Genomic DNA, 15,632 nt, shown 5'->3' on the forward strand with positions numbered 1-15,632 from the left:
GATGGAAAGTGTTGCGAATGTACAGGAGGAGCGCATAAAACGCCACCAACGGGGAACGGAGCTACCGTAGAATTCTTTTTTTAACGTTTGTAATACGGTAGGGATGATCCTGCGCCCTAAGCCCTCTCACAACCTCTCGAGACCCCCAGCCAGAGCAGCCCGGCCCCACATTCCATTACCTTCCCTAGTGCATACCCCTCCTCCATTCCCAGCCTGGCCAGGGCGGCTCTGCTCTGCTCGAGTCCTGCGGTCACTGTGGGCAGATAGGCGAGCCACGGCCTACTCCTGCAGGATACCACCCCCCACTTCAATACTGTTCCCGACCGCCACAGTCCCCCTACTACTCCCGAATAAGACATCCCCTGAAAATAAGACCTAGCGCATCTTTGGGAGCAAAAATTAATATAAGACACTGTCTTATTTTCGGGGAAACACAGTATATCTTCGCATTTCTGTAAAGCGGCCAACAATGTAGCTGTTTGCATGTGTTTCTCCTACACCATCCTGTACATCTGTAATACTCTTTTCCAGTTCCGTCATTCTTGTAGAAAATTTGGTGACTGAGCCATTAAATGTTTGTCTATATATATTTTACCGAAGTTTCTCACGTTCCCTATTTTGATTACTTCAACTGTTCAGAGTGTGGATTTATCGGGGGGGGGGGGGGGGGGGGAACATATGAATTATCTCAGATACACGGCTCTCTTCATTCAGCACATCATGTGATCCTGAGATTTTTGAAGGTTTAGATTTTCTTGTTTTACTGTGGTCTGTTGTTGTAATTATAGTTTGAACCATCTATCTGCCTGCTCCTTTAGTTCCCTTCTCTTGTCAAAATAAATGCAGAATAATTAAATGGAAATGCTCGGATGCTATGAATTTCTTTGGGTTTTTTTTTAACATGTTTTATAATGTTTGTTCATATTTGCTGGCAGGAAGAAGGAGACAGTCACTGTGTACCCAGCTGATGTTGTTCTCTTTGAGGGTATCCTGGCTTTCTATGTACAGCACATCAGGGACATGTTCCAGTTGAAGCTCTTTGTTGATACAGATGCAGATACAAGACTTTCACGTAGAGGTAAAATGCTTAGTCAGTAGAAATCCCCATTGACCCTTAATGTGGCTCCCTAATCCTCTTCTTTTAATACATATCCCCCCCCCCCCACACACACACACACACACACACACACACACCTTGTCCAGATTTTAGAGCTGCTCTGTTTTCCTTCAGGACTGTGTGGCTCTGTGAGTTTATTTAGCATACAAACTCCCATGCGATTTTTGCAAGATTTTTTGATCAGTGAAGAGGTTAGGACACCAAGTGGATCTAGCTTACCAAGAGCCACATGATGGTAAACAGTGCCTGCAGTAAGACACTGGAAAAGGTCAAGGAGCATTAACAAACCTGAGGGAGATATAGCTTGCAGAGATTCAGAACAAGATAATGGCGATGGCTGATGGAAATTGAGACTGATTGGGATAGGGTTGGGAAAGTGTGTATTGAAAGAAGGGGGAAATCTGGGTTGGGGAGACAAGATGGGCTGAGAGAAATCGTAGTTTTCACATTGAAATCTTTTTTTGCAACATGACCTCTGCTTCAAAAAACAGTAAAGATCACTGGCTTAGTCCGTTTACAGATGGAGGCATAGGATTGTACTACACAAAGCTACTTGAAATATTAACCATCTGTGTAGAAGAGATGGACTTGTTCTCTCTGAGTCAGTTTCCTAGGCAACCTAATTATAAAGGGTGTAATTTTATACAGCTTTATCCATGTGTAAAGCCTATTTTACGTACAGAAAAAAGCTTTCGTAAAACTTGTATGGTCACGTGAGCACACAGAATAGTCATGCAGAAGTGCATACACTTCTAATGATCTTGACATAGGTATTTCCAGGGGAGAGAGAGTTGCAAAATACATATGACTCCAAACCTATCCTGAGCAATCTAGTCAGTTTATATGGAAACCTTGAAAGCTAATTTTCATGTACAGTTCAAATAAAGCCACAAATGTTTTGGTAACTAAACATTCCTATCTGTGCAGAAGAACGTAACACAAAATGCTCATTAATGTTAATGGAAATTCAACTAGAAGGTGTTTAGGACTACTAAAACAAATTCTGGAAGAGCTGGGAACAAAGAAGGAGCACAAGTCCTTCTCAGTGCTGCTGCTGCTTCTAGACAATAAATGAAGCAATGCTGCTCTTCCTGCTGCTCTTGCAGTTAGAGGAGCACTGGGAATTTTACTGTTGGAAAGGACTGAGTGAAGATTTGAAGTACTGGAGTTAAATGTGCCACAGTGTCTCATCAGATTTTCAGGACGTGTGTGGGCACATTATGATTCTGATAGATGGGTTATTTTTACCCCCAAATTATGAGAACCACAGACGCATGTGTAACTATAAAGGAAATTTGAGGATTCTCCCCTAAGCTGACCCCCCTTCCCCAAGATGTCCCAGAAACTGGGTTTCATTAGTCCTGAATGGATCTTGTTCCCACTTTCCTCTTTTATGAAGAATGTAATTCATATAGAGGTGTATGGTGCACACAGATCTGACTAGAGAGAAATCTGTAGGGAGAATGCATGAATACTGCTTTTGGATACCACGATAAAAGACGTGGAAATAAATGTATTGCTTGTGGTATGGAGGGAAAGAGATGCTGCTTTAATTTTGAAAATTTTTCTCCCTGTACAGTGTTACGAGACATCGGTGAACGTGGCAGAGACCTTGAGCAGGTTTTATCTCAGTATATCACGTTTGTGAAGCCAGCCTTTGAGGAATTCTGCTTACCAGTATGTAAATATTTGAAACTCCTCCTTCACACTGGCCATATGTTTTATAAAAGGTATTAGTAAGGCATTAGCACAACCCAGCATTGAAAGTGAATTACTGTTTTTAATAGAAATCCTTTTAATAGGAATCACCAAAGCCTCTCCCAATTAACTGGGGTCCAGAAATTTTCCCTTGTTTGTGCTTTGTATGGTTAAAGTACAATAGCATCTTCTGCAGTTGAAAGTGGGTTACTATTTCCCTTTATAGCAGTGGTTTTCAAGTCTTTTTTTTTTTTTTCCCCTGTATGATACACTTAACTAATGAGGCTCATATGTGTGACATACTGCACAAGACCCCATCACAGGGGAGGAGAATGACCTGATGCAGCTGGGTATGAGCTCTTTCATGTATGTTCCTTTCTCAATACACCCTCTTAATCTCTTCTGCTGGTCCCTGTCTTAAAACTTTCCTTCCTGTTCTGCCAGTACTGATCACTGGGCAGAGAAGTTATTAGGACACCATCTTTTCAGTCAGGTCTGGAAGAGGGAAGGGGAAGCAGGAATGAGAAGAGGTGAAGGGAATTTCAAATACCTGACTCCCTGCACTCCTTAGTAGGCATATGTGGCTGTTATAGAAAGTGCAAGCATACTGTGTAAAATTTTAAGTGACACAAGTGTGTCATGATATCCTGGCTGAGACATTGCCTTAGAGCAGGGGTGGGCAACCTTTATACACAGAGGGTTGCAACATTACATATTGTTGGAAATGAAAATGCACAGAGCTTCATAGATCATTGCTACTACTACTAATCTATAACGCTGCTAGACGTACGCAGCACTGTACACTTGAACATGAAGAGACAGTCCCTGCTTGACAGAGCTTACGATCTAATTAGGACAAACAGATCACCCGTGATAGCTAAGTAAAAATTTAGCTAAAAACAAGGTAGGTCCCTTTAGCTCTGCTGGTGGCTTCCCTCAGACGCTGTCTCTACCATCAAGCACCTGCACTCTGCTTGCTCCACTCCATCATGTGACCCCCATAAACCTATTGACCCCAGAATTAGAATTTATTTCTGCACTATATTTAGTCCTCGTTCTGAGTTCACTGCTGGGTCACTCTCACCACTCTGTCACGCTACCTTTCTGTTTTTGTTGTCCGTACTCAGACACTACTGCCATGTCGCATGAGATTTTTGTTGTGTTTTTTTTTGGTAGGCCCTCTACTATTATCTTTGTACTACCATGCTATTGCTTCCTCCTGTCAGACCCTTGTTCGCCAACTTTTCCCACCTTCCCCATCCCAAGCTCCACTCCTGTCCAGTGATCTGTCGACTTCCTTCAGACCTTTATAAAATTACCCTCCCCATCCCCCTTATTTGCATCCTGATTGGTCTTTTAAATTGTAGATCTCTCCTTAGTAAATGTTTCCTTATCTTGGATCTGATCAGGAAAAATGATTGCTCTCTTCTGTCTTACTGAAACCTGAAAATGTGTGAGGAATCCCTTTTATACGCCTTTCTCCTTCCCCCCCCCCAACTTTGATGCCTTTTCTATTTCCCACTCCTCTAGGTCTGGTGGTGAGGTGGCTATCATATTCTCTATCTATCTCCCAGTCTCTGAGGTCCCTTCCCCTTTTTCCTGCCCTGAAATCCTGATTGTTAAAGTAGGGACTGTCCAACTTTTGCACATCCTTTTGTTCTAATGTCCTCCTCTTTCAGTGGAGAAGTGGGACTCTGTGCTTACAGGCTGTTTCTGAAGCCACTATTAGTTTCCCCAATCTCCTTATCTTGGGGGACTAACATTCACATTGATGATCCTCGGAATAGATGAGCTTATTTTATCATCCTCACTTTAATATTCCCTTATCTCTTGTTTGTCCTGTTTGTCCTAATTAGATTGTAAGCTCTGTCGAGCAGGGACTGTCTCTTCATGTTCAAGTGTACAGCGCTGCGTACATCTAGTAGCGCTTTAGAAATTAGTAGTAGCTAAGCATTTTTAGACTTTGTCAGATCTTTCTCTGTCAGTGGTGTTTTGTTCCCCACTCATACGGCCACATGCTTGATCCATCTTACCCTGCAAGACTCTCCTACATTCTTGATCTTTCATCAATTCCTATTTCCTGGATTAACCACCATCTTATTATTTGAACTTGCTCTGGCCTCCACTACGCAGGCACCCCCCAGCTGCTTCTGGCTACTGGATTTAGCCCTCTTCCTTCCCCCCATCCTTGTTTGCTATTCCACCTGAATCTTGATGTAAACATTTTAATGATCAACTTGAAACCTGGCACTCTATGCTGGAGTAGGGCTTGGATACTAAAGCTTAAGCACCTGTATCACTGAGCTGAGAGTCTCTAGAAGAAGTGTCCCAAGCAGATCTGCAGAGTTGTAGAGCTCTTCATCATGAGTACAACTACCATCTTAGAAACAGAAATAAAGCTTACATTGCGAACAGGCTATTAAAATCCCCTAACCCTTCTAAGGACCTCTACTCGATCTACCAGCAATTGCTAAGTCCCCCCCCTCCCCCCCATTGCCAGTTCATTAAATTCTATCCCCTCAGCTGAGGCCCTCCTCTTGTTCACTAACAAAATTGAATCTTTATTAGAACCTCCGCATCAGTCCACTATTCAGATTCCACCTGTACAATCTCATCTGAATAATCCCCCTGTAATCAAGGTTGGCTCTTCAGTCTGGTCCTCCTTTCATACTCGGTACCTTCACTCTCTGAAAACTTTATCCACAATGAAGATGACCCATTGCCCTTGTGACCCGGGGTCTACTTCAGACTGTTATCTATAATTAATCTTAATCTTTCCTCTGGTCAATTTCCAGATATGTGAAAGATGGCCATAGGTCCGACCCATTTTGAAAAAGCCAAATCTGGATCGGTCAGTTCCTAATTATTACCAACACAGTCTGCAATCTCTCTTATATGTCTAAGGTCCTCGAGAGAGTTGTTTTCCATCAGTTTTTCTGGCTTCTCTCAGAGGGTAATTGCACTACACCCTTGCTGGTCTGGCTTTAGAACACACTTTAGCACAGAAACTATCCTGGCTGCACTTTTAAGTGAACTTCACACCCACTTTGACCAACACAAAATCATATTTACTGTTTCCCTTGATCTCTCAGCTGCCTTTGACCTGGTTAATCATTTATTACTTCTCACTCATCTGTCCACTCTTGGAATTGATGTTCTATCCTGGTTCTCATCCTTTCTCTTCCCACCTGTGTGTTCCAGAAGAGGATACTGTGGTGTTCCCCAAGGGTCGATCCTCTCCCCGCTTCTTTTTAATCTATTCTTGTCCCCTGGCTGCTTTAATTCTATCTTCTGGCATATTGACTTCTATGCAGATGACATTCTCCTGCTTAATTCTACTAATCCATTCTCCCCCTCTATTACCCCTCTACAGACTGGTCTTGACTCCGTTGCACCCTGGTTACAGGAGCACCAGCTTATTCTGAACACTGACAATGTGGGCTGTTGGTTCTCTGGTTCTATTTCCCCTCCATTTACCCATTTTGTTACCTCTGTCATGCCAGTCTCTCATTTTTGGTACTTGGGGGTACTCCTTCCCTCTTTCATCAGATTTCCCATCTATCTAACCTTGTTTTCTCTACTTCTGTCAGTTGTGGGCCATATTCTCTTATTTTAACAATGATTTTCACACCCTCATCCTATTATTCACTTCCCATCTTGACTACTGTACGGTCATCTATGCAGGGTTGCTGTGTTCCTCATTAAAAAAAAAAAAAAAAATGTAGACTCTGAAACGCAACCATTTGCCTGCTCTGTCATGCTAGCCAATTTGATCATACCACCCCTCTTTTGAAACATCACCATTAGCTCCCGTCAAATATCACATAACTTTAAAAGTCAGTAATGTTATTTTATAAGCTCACAGAATTGGTGCCCCTGATTATCTCTCCTGTCTCACTATTCTTTATTCTTCCACCAGAAACCTTAGTTCTTTAAATGATCACAGATTACCGTATTTTTCGGACTATAAGACACACCGGACCATAAGACGCACCCAGGTTTTAGAGGAGGGAAATAGGAAAATTTTTTTTTTCCTTTTTCCCTCCTCTAAAACCTAGGTGCTCCGGTGCGTCTTGTCCGAATCCCTCCCTCCGAGTTCAGGATCGCTGATTCGCCGTCAGGGTTACCTCCCCCCCCCCCCCCCCGGCCCTGTCACCACTTCTCCCTACTCACGCGATCTTCCCTGGTGGTCTAGTGACGTCGGGGCAGGAAAGAGCCCCCTCTTTCCTGCCCAGCGCGCTGCTCTCCATCCTCCTGTATGCATTGCTGCCTGATGGTCTCGGCGAGATTCAAAATGGCCGCCGAGAATTGAAGTCTCTGTGGCCATTTTGAATCTCGCCGAGACCGTCAGGCAGCAATGCATACAAGAGGATGGAGAGCAGCACGCTGGGCAGGAAAGAGGGGGCTCTTTCCTGCCCCGACGTCACTAGACCACCAGGGAAGATCGCGTGAGTAGGGAGAAGTGACAGGGCCGGGGGGAGGAGGAGGTAACCCTGATGGCGATCCCGAACTCGGAGGGCGGGCGGCCTGCCAGCCAGCCAAATCTACCTTCGGACTATAAGGGGAAAAAAGTGCGTCTTATAATCCGAAAAATACGGTAGTTCTCTCAAGCCCTAAGCTCACTCAACTAGAATCCACACAATATGCTTTTTTATTTTTCTCCCTTTCCCCCTTGGAACAGTCTACCCCTTCCTTCCATAGTGAACTCCCCCTTAATAGTTTTAAATGCAGCCTAAAAACCTGGCTTTTCGAGCGTTCTTTTGGCGAGACAGTCCGATTGGACTCTACAGCATGAGGCAGTTTATTTTTATTCTTATTGTGTGTTCTCCTATCTTCCTTCCTTCTGATCTGGTGTGAATGCTTATCTTTCTGACATTAGAGTTCCTTTCTTTTCTGAATAAACTGTAGATTGTACACTGCTCTGCCTTGGCAGCTAGAGCTGTTTAGCAAATCTTAAACTATAAACCAGTGTTTCCCAAGTCTGTCCTGGAGTACCCCCTTGCCAGTCAGATTTTCAGGATATCCTCAATGAATATGCATGAAAGATTTAACATACAGTGAAGGCAGTATATGCCAATAAAGCTCATGCATATTCATTGTAGATATCCTGAAAACCTGACTGGCAAGGGGGGTACTCCAGGACTGAGTTGGGAAACACTGCTATAAATTATACTGCCAGAATGGAGATATAGATATATAGATATATATAGTACGTATAATAATAAACAGTACTGTACATATGTTTATCAGATGTCAAGCTTCTTTGGGTCACAATAGTTAAGTGCACGCGGTTAACTGCATGTATTTTGTTTATAGTTGAGTCCAAGGTCCCCTCTGATAACTACCTAGTCTCAGGGAAGGGCTATAATATGTGGGAATTCCTTCTATGATATATTTCTACTTCCTTGTCATCAAGCAGATGAAGCCATTACGTATGGGTTGTGTCCATCAACCAGCAGGGGAAGATAGAGAGCACTCAACTTTTCTCAGTGCCTCATGGCCAGCTAGCTCCACTGCCTCTTCAGTATTCTCTATCTCCCCAAGCAGGGTGGCTGCAGCTTCTTCGAGCTCCATCAAAATCTGCCTGGGGGTGGCTCCTGGCTTGCCAGTTGTTAGCCGGGGTGTTAAAGGCTATAGCAGCTTCACTTTGAAGGCACATACGTCAGCCCTTTCCCTGCCTTACCCATGCCCCCGTGGATGTGGACATATTAGCTTGCTTTTCCCTGTCCTTTCCCACTCAGTGGATGCAGGCACATTGGTTCGTCTTTCCCTGCCTTTCCCACTTATCTGAGCCTCCGGAGTGTTTTTATTTACCTCTTTTGCCTCTGCTTTCCTCACAGCATAAAAAAAAAAAAAAATTAGTCGCGTCGCGCTTTAGCACAGCGATCTTGGAAAAGAGGTTTTTTTTCTTGAGATTCTTCTGCAGGACCGGAGCTGTGATACTCGGTCCAGTGAGGTTTTCTGACTCCTCCGGGGTAGGCCCGCAATCGGGACATTTTTGGCGCGAACCGCCATTTTTGAATTTTACTGCCGTTTTCGGCAATGACTGTAAAGCGCTGTTCTAAATGTGGCAAGCGCAAATCAGCAGCGGGGCTCTAATTCGTGCTGTACAGACGGTAGAGCCGGCCCGTGCATGGTGAGCGGTGATCTTTCGCGCTCTGAGCTGGCAGCGGACGCCATTTTGGATTTTCCATATGGCGCGGCCTCCGTTATGACGGAGAGCCCTGAATCCGGGGGGGAGGGGGGGTCCTCTGAGTGAGGCTAATAATAGAGGCCCTGGGCAGGATCTGGGCAGTCAGAGAGCGGTTTTCTCCCCTGATTTGTTTTAATGCTGCATAGGGCATACATGCTTAAAAGAGCTCTTCCACAGGGATCTTCGGACCCTCTGCCTGCCCACACCCCCCCGGTGGATCCTGGCCTTTTGGAGTTGGCTTTGCCTGTTACTTATCCTCCTGATAAACGCAGAAGGGCTAATTCCCTTTCTGAGTGTGGCGCACCCCCCTTTCCCCCCCGTGGTCGGGCTATGAGGATTCTGAGGGGTCTGGTAGAACTTCTTGGGCTGAGGAGCCAGAGTCGGGTGCAGAATTCCACAGGAGCTTGATGATCCGTCTGCGATGAGGATTTTCCACCGCGAGGAGCTGCCAGCGCTTATTTCAGATGCCTTACAAGCCCTCTCGATTGAAGATCTAGGGAGTGGCACAGCCTCCTCTGTTAATCCAAAGATGGCTAGTACCAGAAAGCCTGCTCGAGCTTTTCCTTTGCATGACTCCATCCAAGAGCTTATTTCGGCTCAATGGGCTGACCCCGAGGGACCTTTGAAGGTTGCCAGGGCTATGGAGCAATTATACCCTCTGAGTGAGGAACATTTGGCTCGCTTTGCAATGTCTAAAGTGGATGCCCTGGTCACGGTTGTGACAAAGAGAACTACCCTCCCTGTTGAAGGAGGTGTTGCCCTGAAGGATATTCAAGACCGCAGGCTTGATTCAGCTCTGAAGCGGTGCTTTGATTTGGCAGTTCTCACTGATCGGGCGTCTGCATGCAGTTGTTATGCTGCTAGAGCCTGCCTGGCTTGGTTACAGCAGGCAGTGGAACAGCCCGGTGATGGAGCGGAGACCTTATCTGAAGTGGCTCCGCGGATGTAGTCGGCCTTGTCCTTTTTGGCTGACGCCCTTTATGATATGGTCAGAGCTTCGGCTAAGCAAATGGCTTGTAGCAGTGGCGGCTCGCCGCACTCTTTGGCTACGACATTGGGCGGCCGACATGGCCTCTAAGCAAAGGTTGGTGAAGTTGCCCTTTCAAGGCCTTCTCCTGTTTGGTGAGGAGCTGGAAAACATTGTTAAAGGCCTGGGGGATTCCAAACCTCAGCACTTGCCCGAAGATAGGCCGAAGCCTTCCTCTAAGGGTCAGGCGGTCCGCTCCTCTTACAGACCTCGCTTCTGTGAAGCTAGAAGGTACCGCCCGGGGTGTGCTGCTGGGTTCACTTCACGTGCCCGCTTTCAGCAGAGAAACTCTTTTCGCTCTGACAAACGTTCCGCAGCTGCCGGTTCAAGGCCTGGAGTTCAGGAGCGACCCTCTCAATGATGGTGCGTCAGCCCTCTCCTTGTTTCCTGTCATCGGAGGAAGACTTTCCCTCTTTTTCGAGGAGTGGGCCAAAATCTCCGCAGATCAGTGGGTCTTGGACCTGATCAGAGACAGATACCGAATAGAATTCGATGCCCCGGTGAGAGACGTGTTTGTGGAGTCCCGATGCGGGTCTGCCGCCAAACGGGCAGCGGTAGAGGAGACTCTGCACAGTCTGTGCCGGATAGGGGCTGTGACCCCGGTGCCTCCCGCCGAACAAGCTCTAGGCCGCTACTCCATTTACTTTGTGGTGCCACGAAAAGGCGGGTCGTTTCGCCCGATCCTGGACTTAAGAGCTAAACAAGTCCTTAAGAGTGCGGCATTTTCACATGGAAACCCTGCGCTCCGTCATTGCGGCGGTACAGCCAGGAGAGTTTCTCACATCTCTGGACCTGAAAGAAACTTACTTGCACATTCCAATTTGGCCCCCGCACCAGAAGTTTCTGCGGTTTGCGGTGTTGGGAAAACATTTCCAGTTTCGGGCCTTGCCTTTTGGCCTCGCCACAGCTCCCCGAACCTTCTCCAAGGTAATGGTGGTAGTAGCTGCCTTTCTCAGACGAGAGGGTATCCGGGTTCACCTGTACCTAGACGACTGGCTCATCAGAGCAGACTCAGAAAAAGAGTCATCTAGCTACAGCCAGAGTGGTTTCAGTCCTTCAGTCTCTGGGCTGGGTCGTCAATATGGCCAAAAGTTACCCGACCCCCTCGCAATCTCTAGAATATTTGGGGGCCAGGTTCGACACAGCCTCGGGCTATGTGTTTCTTCCCGAACAAAGAATCAGGTCCGTCTGCACCTGAGGATGCCCTGCCCGCAAGCTTGGGACATTGTCCAGCTGTTGGGATCGATGACGGCCACCTTGGAAGTGGTGCCATGGGCGAGAGTGCACCTGAGACCTCTACAGTATTTTCTACTTCAACGATGGTCTCCAGTATCTCAGGATTATCAGTGCAGACTTTCTTGGCTCCCTGCGGCCCGCCTCAGTATGGAGTGGTGGCTCTCGGACAGCATGTTGTGGCTGGGAATGCCGCTAGCGCGCCCCGATTGGTGGCCAGTGGTGACAGATGCCAGCCTGAAGGGCTGGGGTGCACATTGCCAGGGGAAGCATGCCCAGGTTCTGTGGACGCCCGACGAGTCGGAGTGGTCTATCAACCGCCTGGAGTTGAAAGCGGTGTTTCTGGCTCTTCTGGCCTTTCAAGTGACCCTGGAAGGATTGGCTGTCCGAGTGATGTCGGACAACACGACAGCAATGACCTACATAAATCGACAAGGCAGCACTCAGTGCAGAACTCTAGCCGCGCAGGCCGAACAAATTTGCCACTGGGCCGAGCTGCATCTACAGTCCCTGTCAGCAGCTCACATTGCAGGTCAGAGCAACGTGCAAGCCGATTATCTAAGCAGGCATCAGATCGATCCAGCAGAGTGGGAACTAGCAGACGATGTATTCCTGCAGATATGTGCCAAATGGGGCAAGCCAGTGATGGATTTTATGGCGACCAGTTCCAATGCCAAAGTCCCGTGCTTCTTCAGCAGACGGAGGGATCCTCACTCTGCCGGATTGGATGTCTTGGCTCAACCCTGGCCCCTGGGCTTGCTGTATGTCTTCCCTCCGTGGCCCTTGATAGAGCGAGTGCTCCTGCGGATTCGGCTGCATCCAGGAGAAGTGGTGCTCATCGCCCCGGATTGGCCCAGGAGGCCTTGGTATGCGGACCTCCGACAGATGCTGTTGGAGGCTCCCTTTCCGTTACCTCTGGTTCCACACCTGTTGTCACAGGGTCCGGTGGCCATGGAGGACGCCTACCGCTTTGGTCTTATGGCATGGCGATTGAGAGGGCGCAATTGAGAGAGAGAGGCTACTCAAATAAGGTAATTTCCACTCTCCTGCAGGCCCGTAAGTGCTCCACTTCCGTGGCTTATGCTAGGATTTGGCGCCAGTTTGAAGTCTGATGTGTTTCAAGAGCGCTTTCTCCGTTGCGGGCTCCTGTCTCGCCGATTCTGGACTTTTTGCAGGATGGTGTACCCAAAGGCTTGGCCTATAATTCCCTGCGGGTGCAAGTGGCAGCATTGTCCTCCCTGCGTGGCATGGTTGAAGGCGTGTCCTTAGCTGCTCATCCAGATGTGGCACGGTTTCTTAGAGGGGTGCTTCGGCTCTGTCCTCCCATGCGGGCACCTTGTCCAGCTTGGAACCTGGGGTTAGTATTGAAGGCCCTTCAGGGGGCTCCCTTTGAACCGCTTCGGTGTGCTTCAGAGAGAGATTTGACACTTAAGGTCGTCTTTTTAGTGACCATTACCTAGGCGAGAAGGGTGTCAGAGCTCCAGGCGCTGTCCTGTAGAGACCCTTTTCTGCAATTCTCAGAGTCAGGGGTCACGGTTCGGACCGTGCCTTCCTTCATGCCTAAGGTGGTTTCAGCGTTTCACCTAAACCAGCCTGTTTTTCTTCCCTCCTTTGTTGAGGAGGAGTTTCCAGGTTCATTTGGGCAGTTGCACCTTTTGGATGTGCGCAGGACTCTGTTGCAGTATCTGTGAATTACAAATTCTTTCAGGACCTCTGATCATCTTTTTGTGCTGTTTGCAGGTCCTTGCAGAGGGTCTTCAGCATCTAAAGCCACTATTGCCCGTTGGCTCAAAGAAGCTATCTTTTCAGCATATCTGCTGTCTGGCCGGGCTCCGCCTGAAGCCTTTAAGGCACATTCCACAAGAGCGATTTACTCTTCCTGGGCGGAAACTGGAGCACTATCTCTTCATGAGATTTGCAGTGCTGCAACATGGGCTTCTAAGCTCTCTTTCGCCTGACATTACAGGCTGGATGTGGCTGCTAGGAGGGATGCGCGTTTTGGAGCACAGGTGCTAGCGCGTGGTGTGGCTTGTTCCCACCCTATTTAGGGATTGCTTTGTTACATCCCATACGTAATGGCTTCATCTGCTTGATGACAAGGAAGGGAAAATTAGGTTCTTACCATGATAATTTTCTTTCCTTTAGTCATAGCAGATGAAGCCATGAGCCCTCCCTGTATGATTGTCTGTATTGCACGGATTCTGATTTTAGGGGCTGTTCTTGTTTCCTGAAGTTATATTTCTTCCTTGGGGAGTCGGAAAACAGTCTTCAGGATTCTTGATAGTTATATGAGGATGAGTTCATTCCTTCCAGTTCATGTTTTGGGAGGACAAGTTTATTCCCTCCAGGAGGATGAGTTCATTCCCTCCTTTTTTGAGTTCATGCCCTTGTTAAGGGGCCATCGTTCGCTGTGAGGAAAGATCATGTTATTCCCATTGCGGTTTGCCATACAGCTTTGGAAGCTTCAAATACTGAAGAGGCAGTGGAGCTAGCTGGCCATGAGGCACTGAGAAAAGTTGAGGGCTCTCTATCTCCCCCTGCTGGTTGATGGACACAACCCATACGTAATGGCTTCATTTACTATGACTAAAGGAAAGAAAATTTATCATGGTAAGAACCTAATTTTCCCTTACCATAGGAAATATACCATTTGACCCTGTGGGGCAAATAGGGTTTCTGCCTCCTTACACCCACCCCAAGATAGAGTGGACAGAGGAAACAGAGAAGACAGAGGAAACAGAGAAAGCAGAGACTATGTTCCTTCGAAGGGGAAAGTCTTTATTACTTACCAAATTAGGTAATAACAAAGCAATCAGTAACAAATAAAAATAATTTGTTATGAGAGGGAGAGAGACCACTGGTAAAGAGTCACTCAGTTGATCATCTCAGCCTCTGTCTAAATTCCACACAGCAGCCACTTATATTCTCTTTTGCACAATGGAAATTCCCTCCCAAATCATACAACCTTGCAATTTCTGCTATTTTCTGTCTTATTTCATTGTTTACATAAAAAGGAAAGGGATGGAAAACAAACGAGGATGTTATAATGCCATTGTATTACTCCATGGTGCGACCGCACCTCGAGTATTTGTCCAATTCTGGTCGCCGCATCTCAAAAGGATATAAAGGAATTAGAAAAGGTGCAGAGAAGGGCGACGAAAATGATAAAGGGAATGGAACGACTTCCCTATGAGGAACGTCTGAGAAGGTTAGGGCTCTTCAGCTTGGAGAAAAGGCGGCTGAGGGGTGATATGATAGAAGTCTATGAGATAATGAGCGGAGTAGAGTGGACAGATGTGAAGCGTTTGTTTACATTTTCAAACAACAACAAAACCAGGGGACACGATGAAGCTAGAATATGGTAGATTTAAAACAAATAGGAGAAAGTTTTTCTTTACTCAGCATGTAGTTAGACTCTGGAACTCGTTGCCGGAGAATGTAGTGACAGCAGCTGGCCTTACAGAATTTAAAGGGGGTTTGGACAGATTCCTGAGGGAAAAGTCCATTGAACATTATTATTTTTTTTTTTTTGGGGGGGGGGGGGGGGTTGCCGGGTTCTTGAAGCCTGGATTGGCCGTTGTCTGAGATAGGATGCTGGGCTTGATGGATCCTTGGTCTTTTCCCAGTATGGCAGTGCTTATGTACTTATGTATTATCTGAATGTTATGGAATACAGAACACAATATCTAAAATGTGTATAAAAAACAAAAGTCCAAGGTTTCTTTCACAGGAGATTATAGTTGCCACTTTGCTACAGGAATCTTCCCAAGACCCAGGTTTTATCTCTATTTTGTCTAGCCACATCAAAAACATCTTCGCTTTCAAACAGTAAATACATTCTTAGTGTCCTTGTCTGAGTCAGTCAACTCTGTCAGGGAGGGGAAGAGCTCTCTTTGCTGAATCAACATGACCTTGTATTCACAGCTTTTACACCTCTCAGCAAAAATACAGAAAATGCAGCTTTCAGGCATTTTAAAGTTTGAGCTTTTAGCTATACAATTCATGGGACATAACTGACTTGTCAGAAAAGTGCAAATCAATTCAATTTCTTTGGTCCCAGACCCTTGCACTTAAGCGGATTGCAGTGTGTGTGTGTGTGTGTGTATATAAAATATAACTTCTTTAGCCACTGCTTCCAAATTACGCCAGTCATCCATGAATTTGCGTTAGCCTCATATGACACAGGAAGTTGCTTAACTTTCTTGAAGCAGCAGGGGCTGTTTGTTCTTTCCAATGACGAGGGGTTCCAACTTCTCACTCCTATCCATATTGCAGCAAAGGAGGATCGTCAGTTGGTCCTTCAACGTTTTACCTCCAGTAGTTTCGGCATGTTTGAGTGCAAGTGTTCCATCAGGAATCGCTCG

At 46.5% G+C, this 15,632-nt stretch overlaps 1 protein-coding gene across 3 annotated transcripts in view; it reads left to right on the forward strand.

The window, feature by feature from the left end:
• UCK2 (uridine-cytidine kinase 2) overlaps positions 1-15,632 on the forward strand; it is a 123,689-nt gene that overhangs the window by 62,054 nt on the left and 46,003 nt on the right. For all 3 annotated transcript variants that reach the window (XM_030206529.1, XM_030206530.1, XM_030206531.1), the window contains exons 4-5: positions 936-1,078; positions 2,697-2,794. In XM_030206529.1, coding sequence (XP_030062389.1) covers positions 936-1,078; positions 2,697-2,794 — 241 coding nt within the window. The remainder of the gene's footprint in view (positions 1-935; positions 1,079-2,696; positions 2,795-15,632) is intronic.

Source organism: Microcaecilia unicolor, chromosome 6, assembly GCF_901765095.1.
Source record: "Microcaecilia unicolor chromosome 6, aMicUni1.1, whole genome shotgun sequence".
NCBI classification, from domain to species: domain Eukaryota; kingdom Metazoa; phylum Chordata; class Amphibia; order Gymnophiona; family Siphonopidae; genus Microcaecilia; species Microcaecilia unicolor.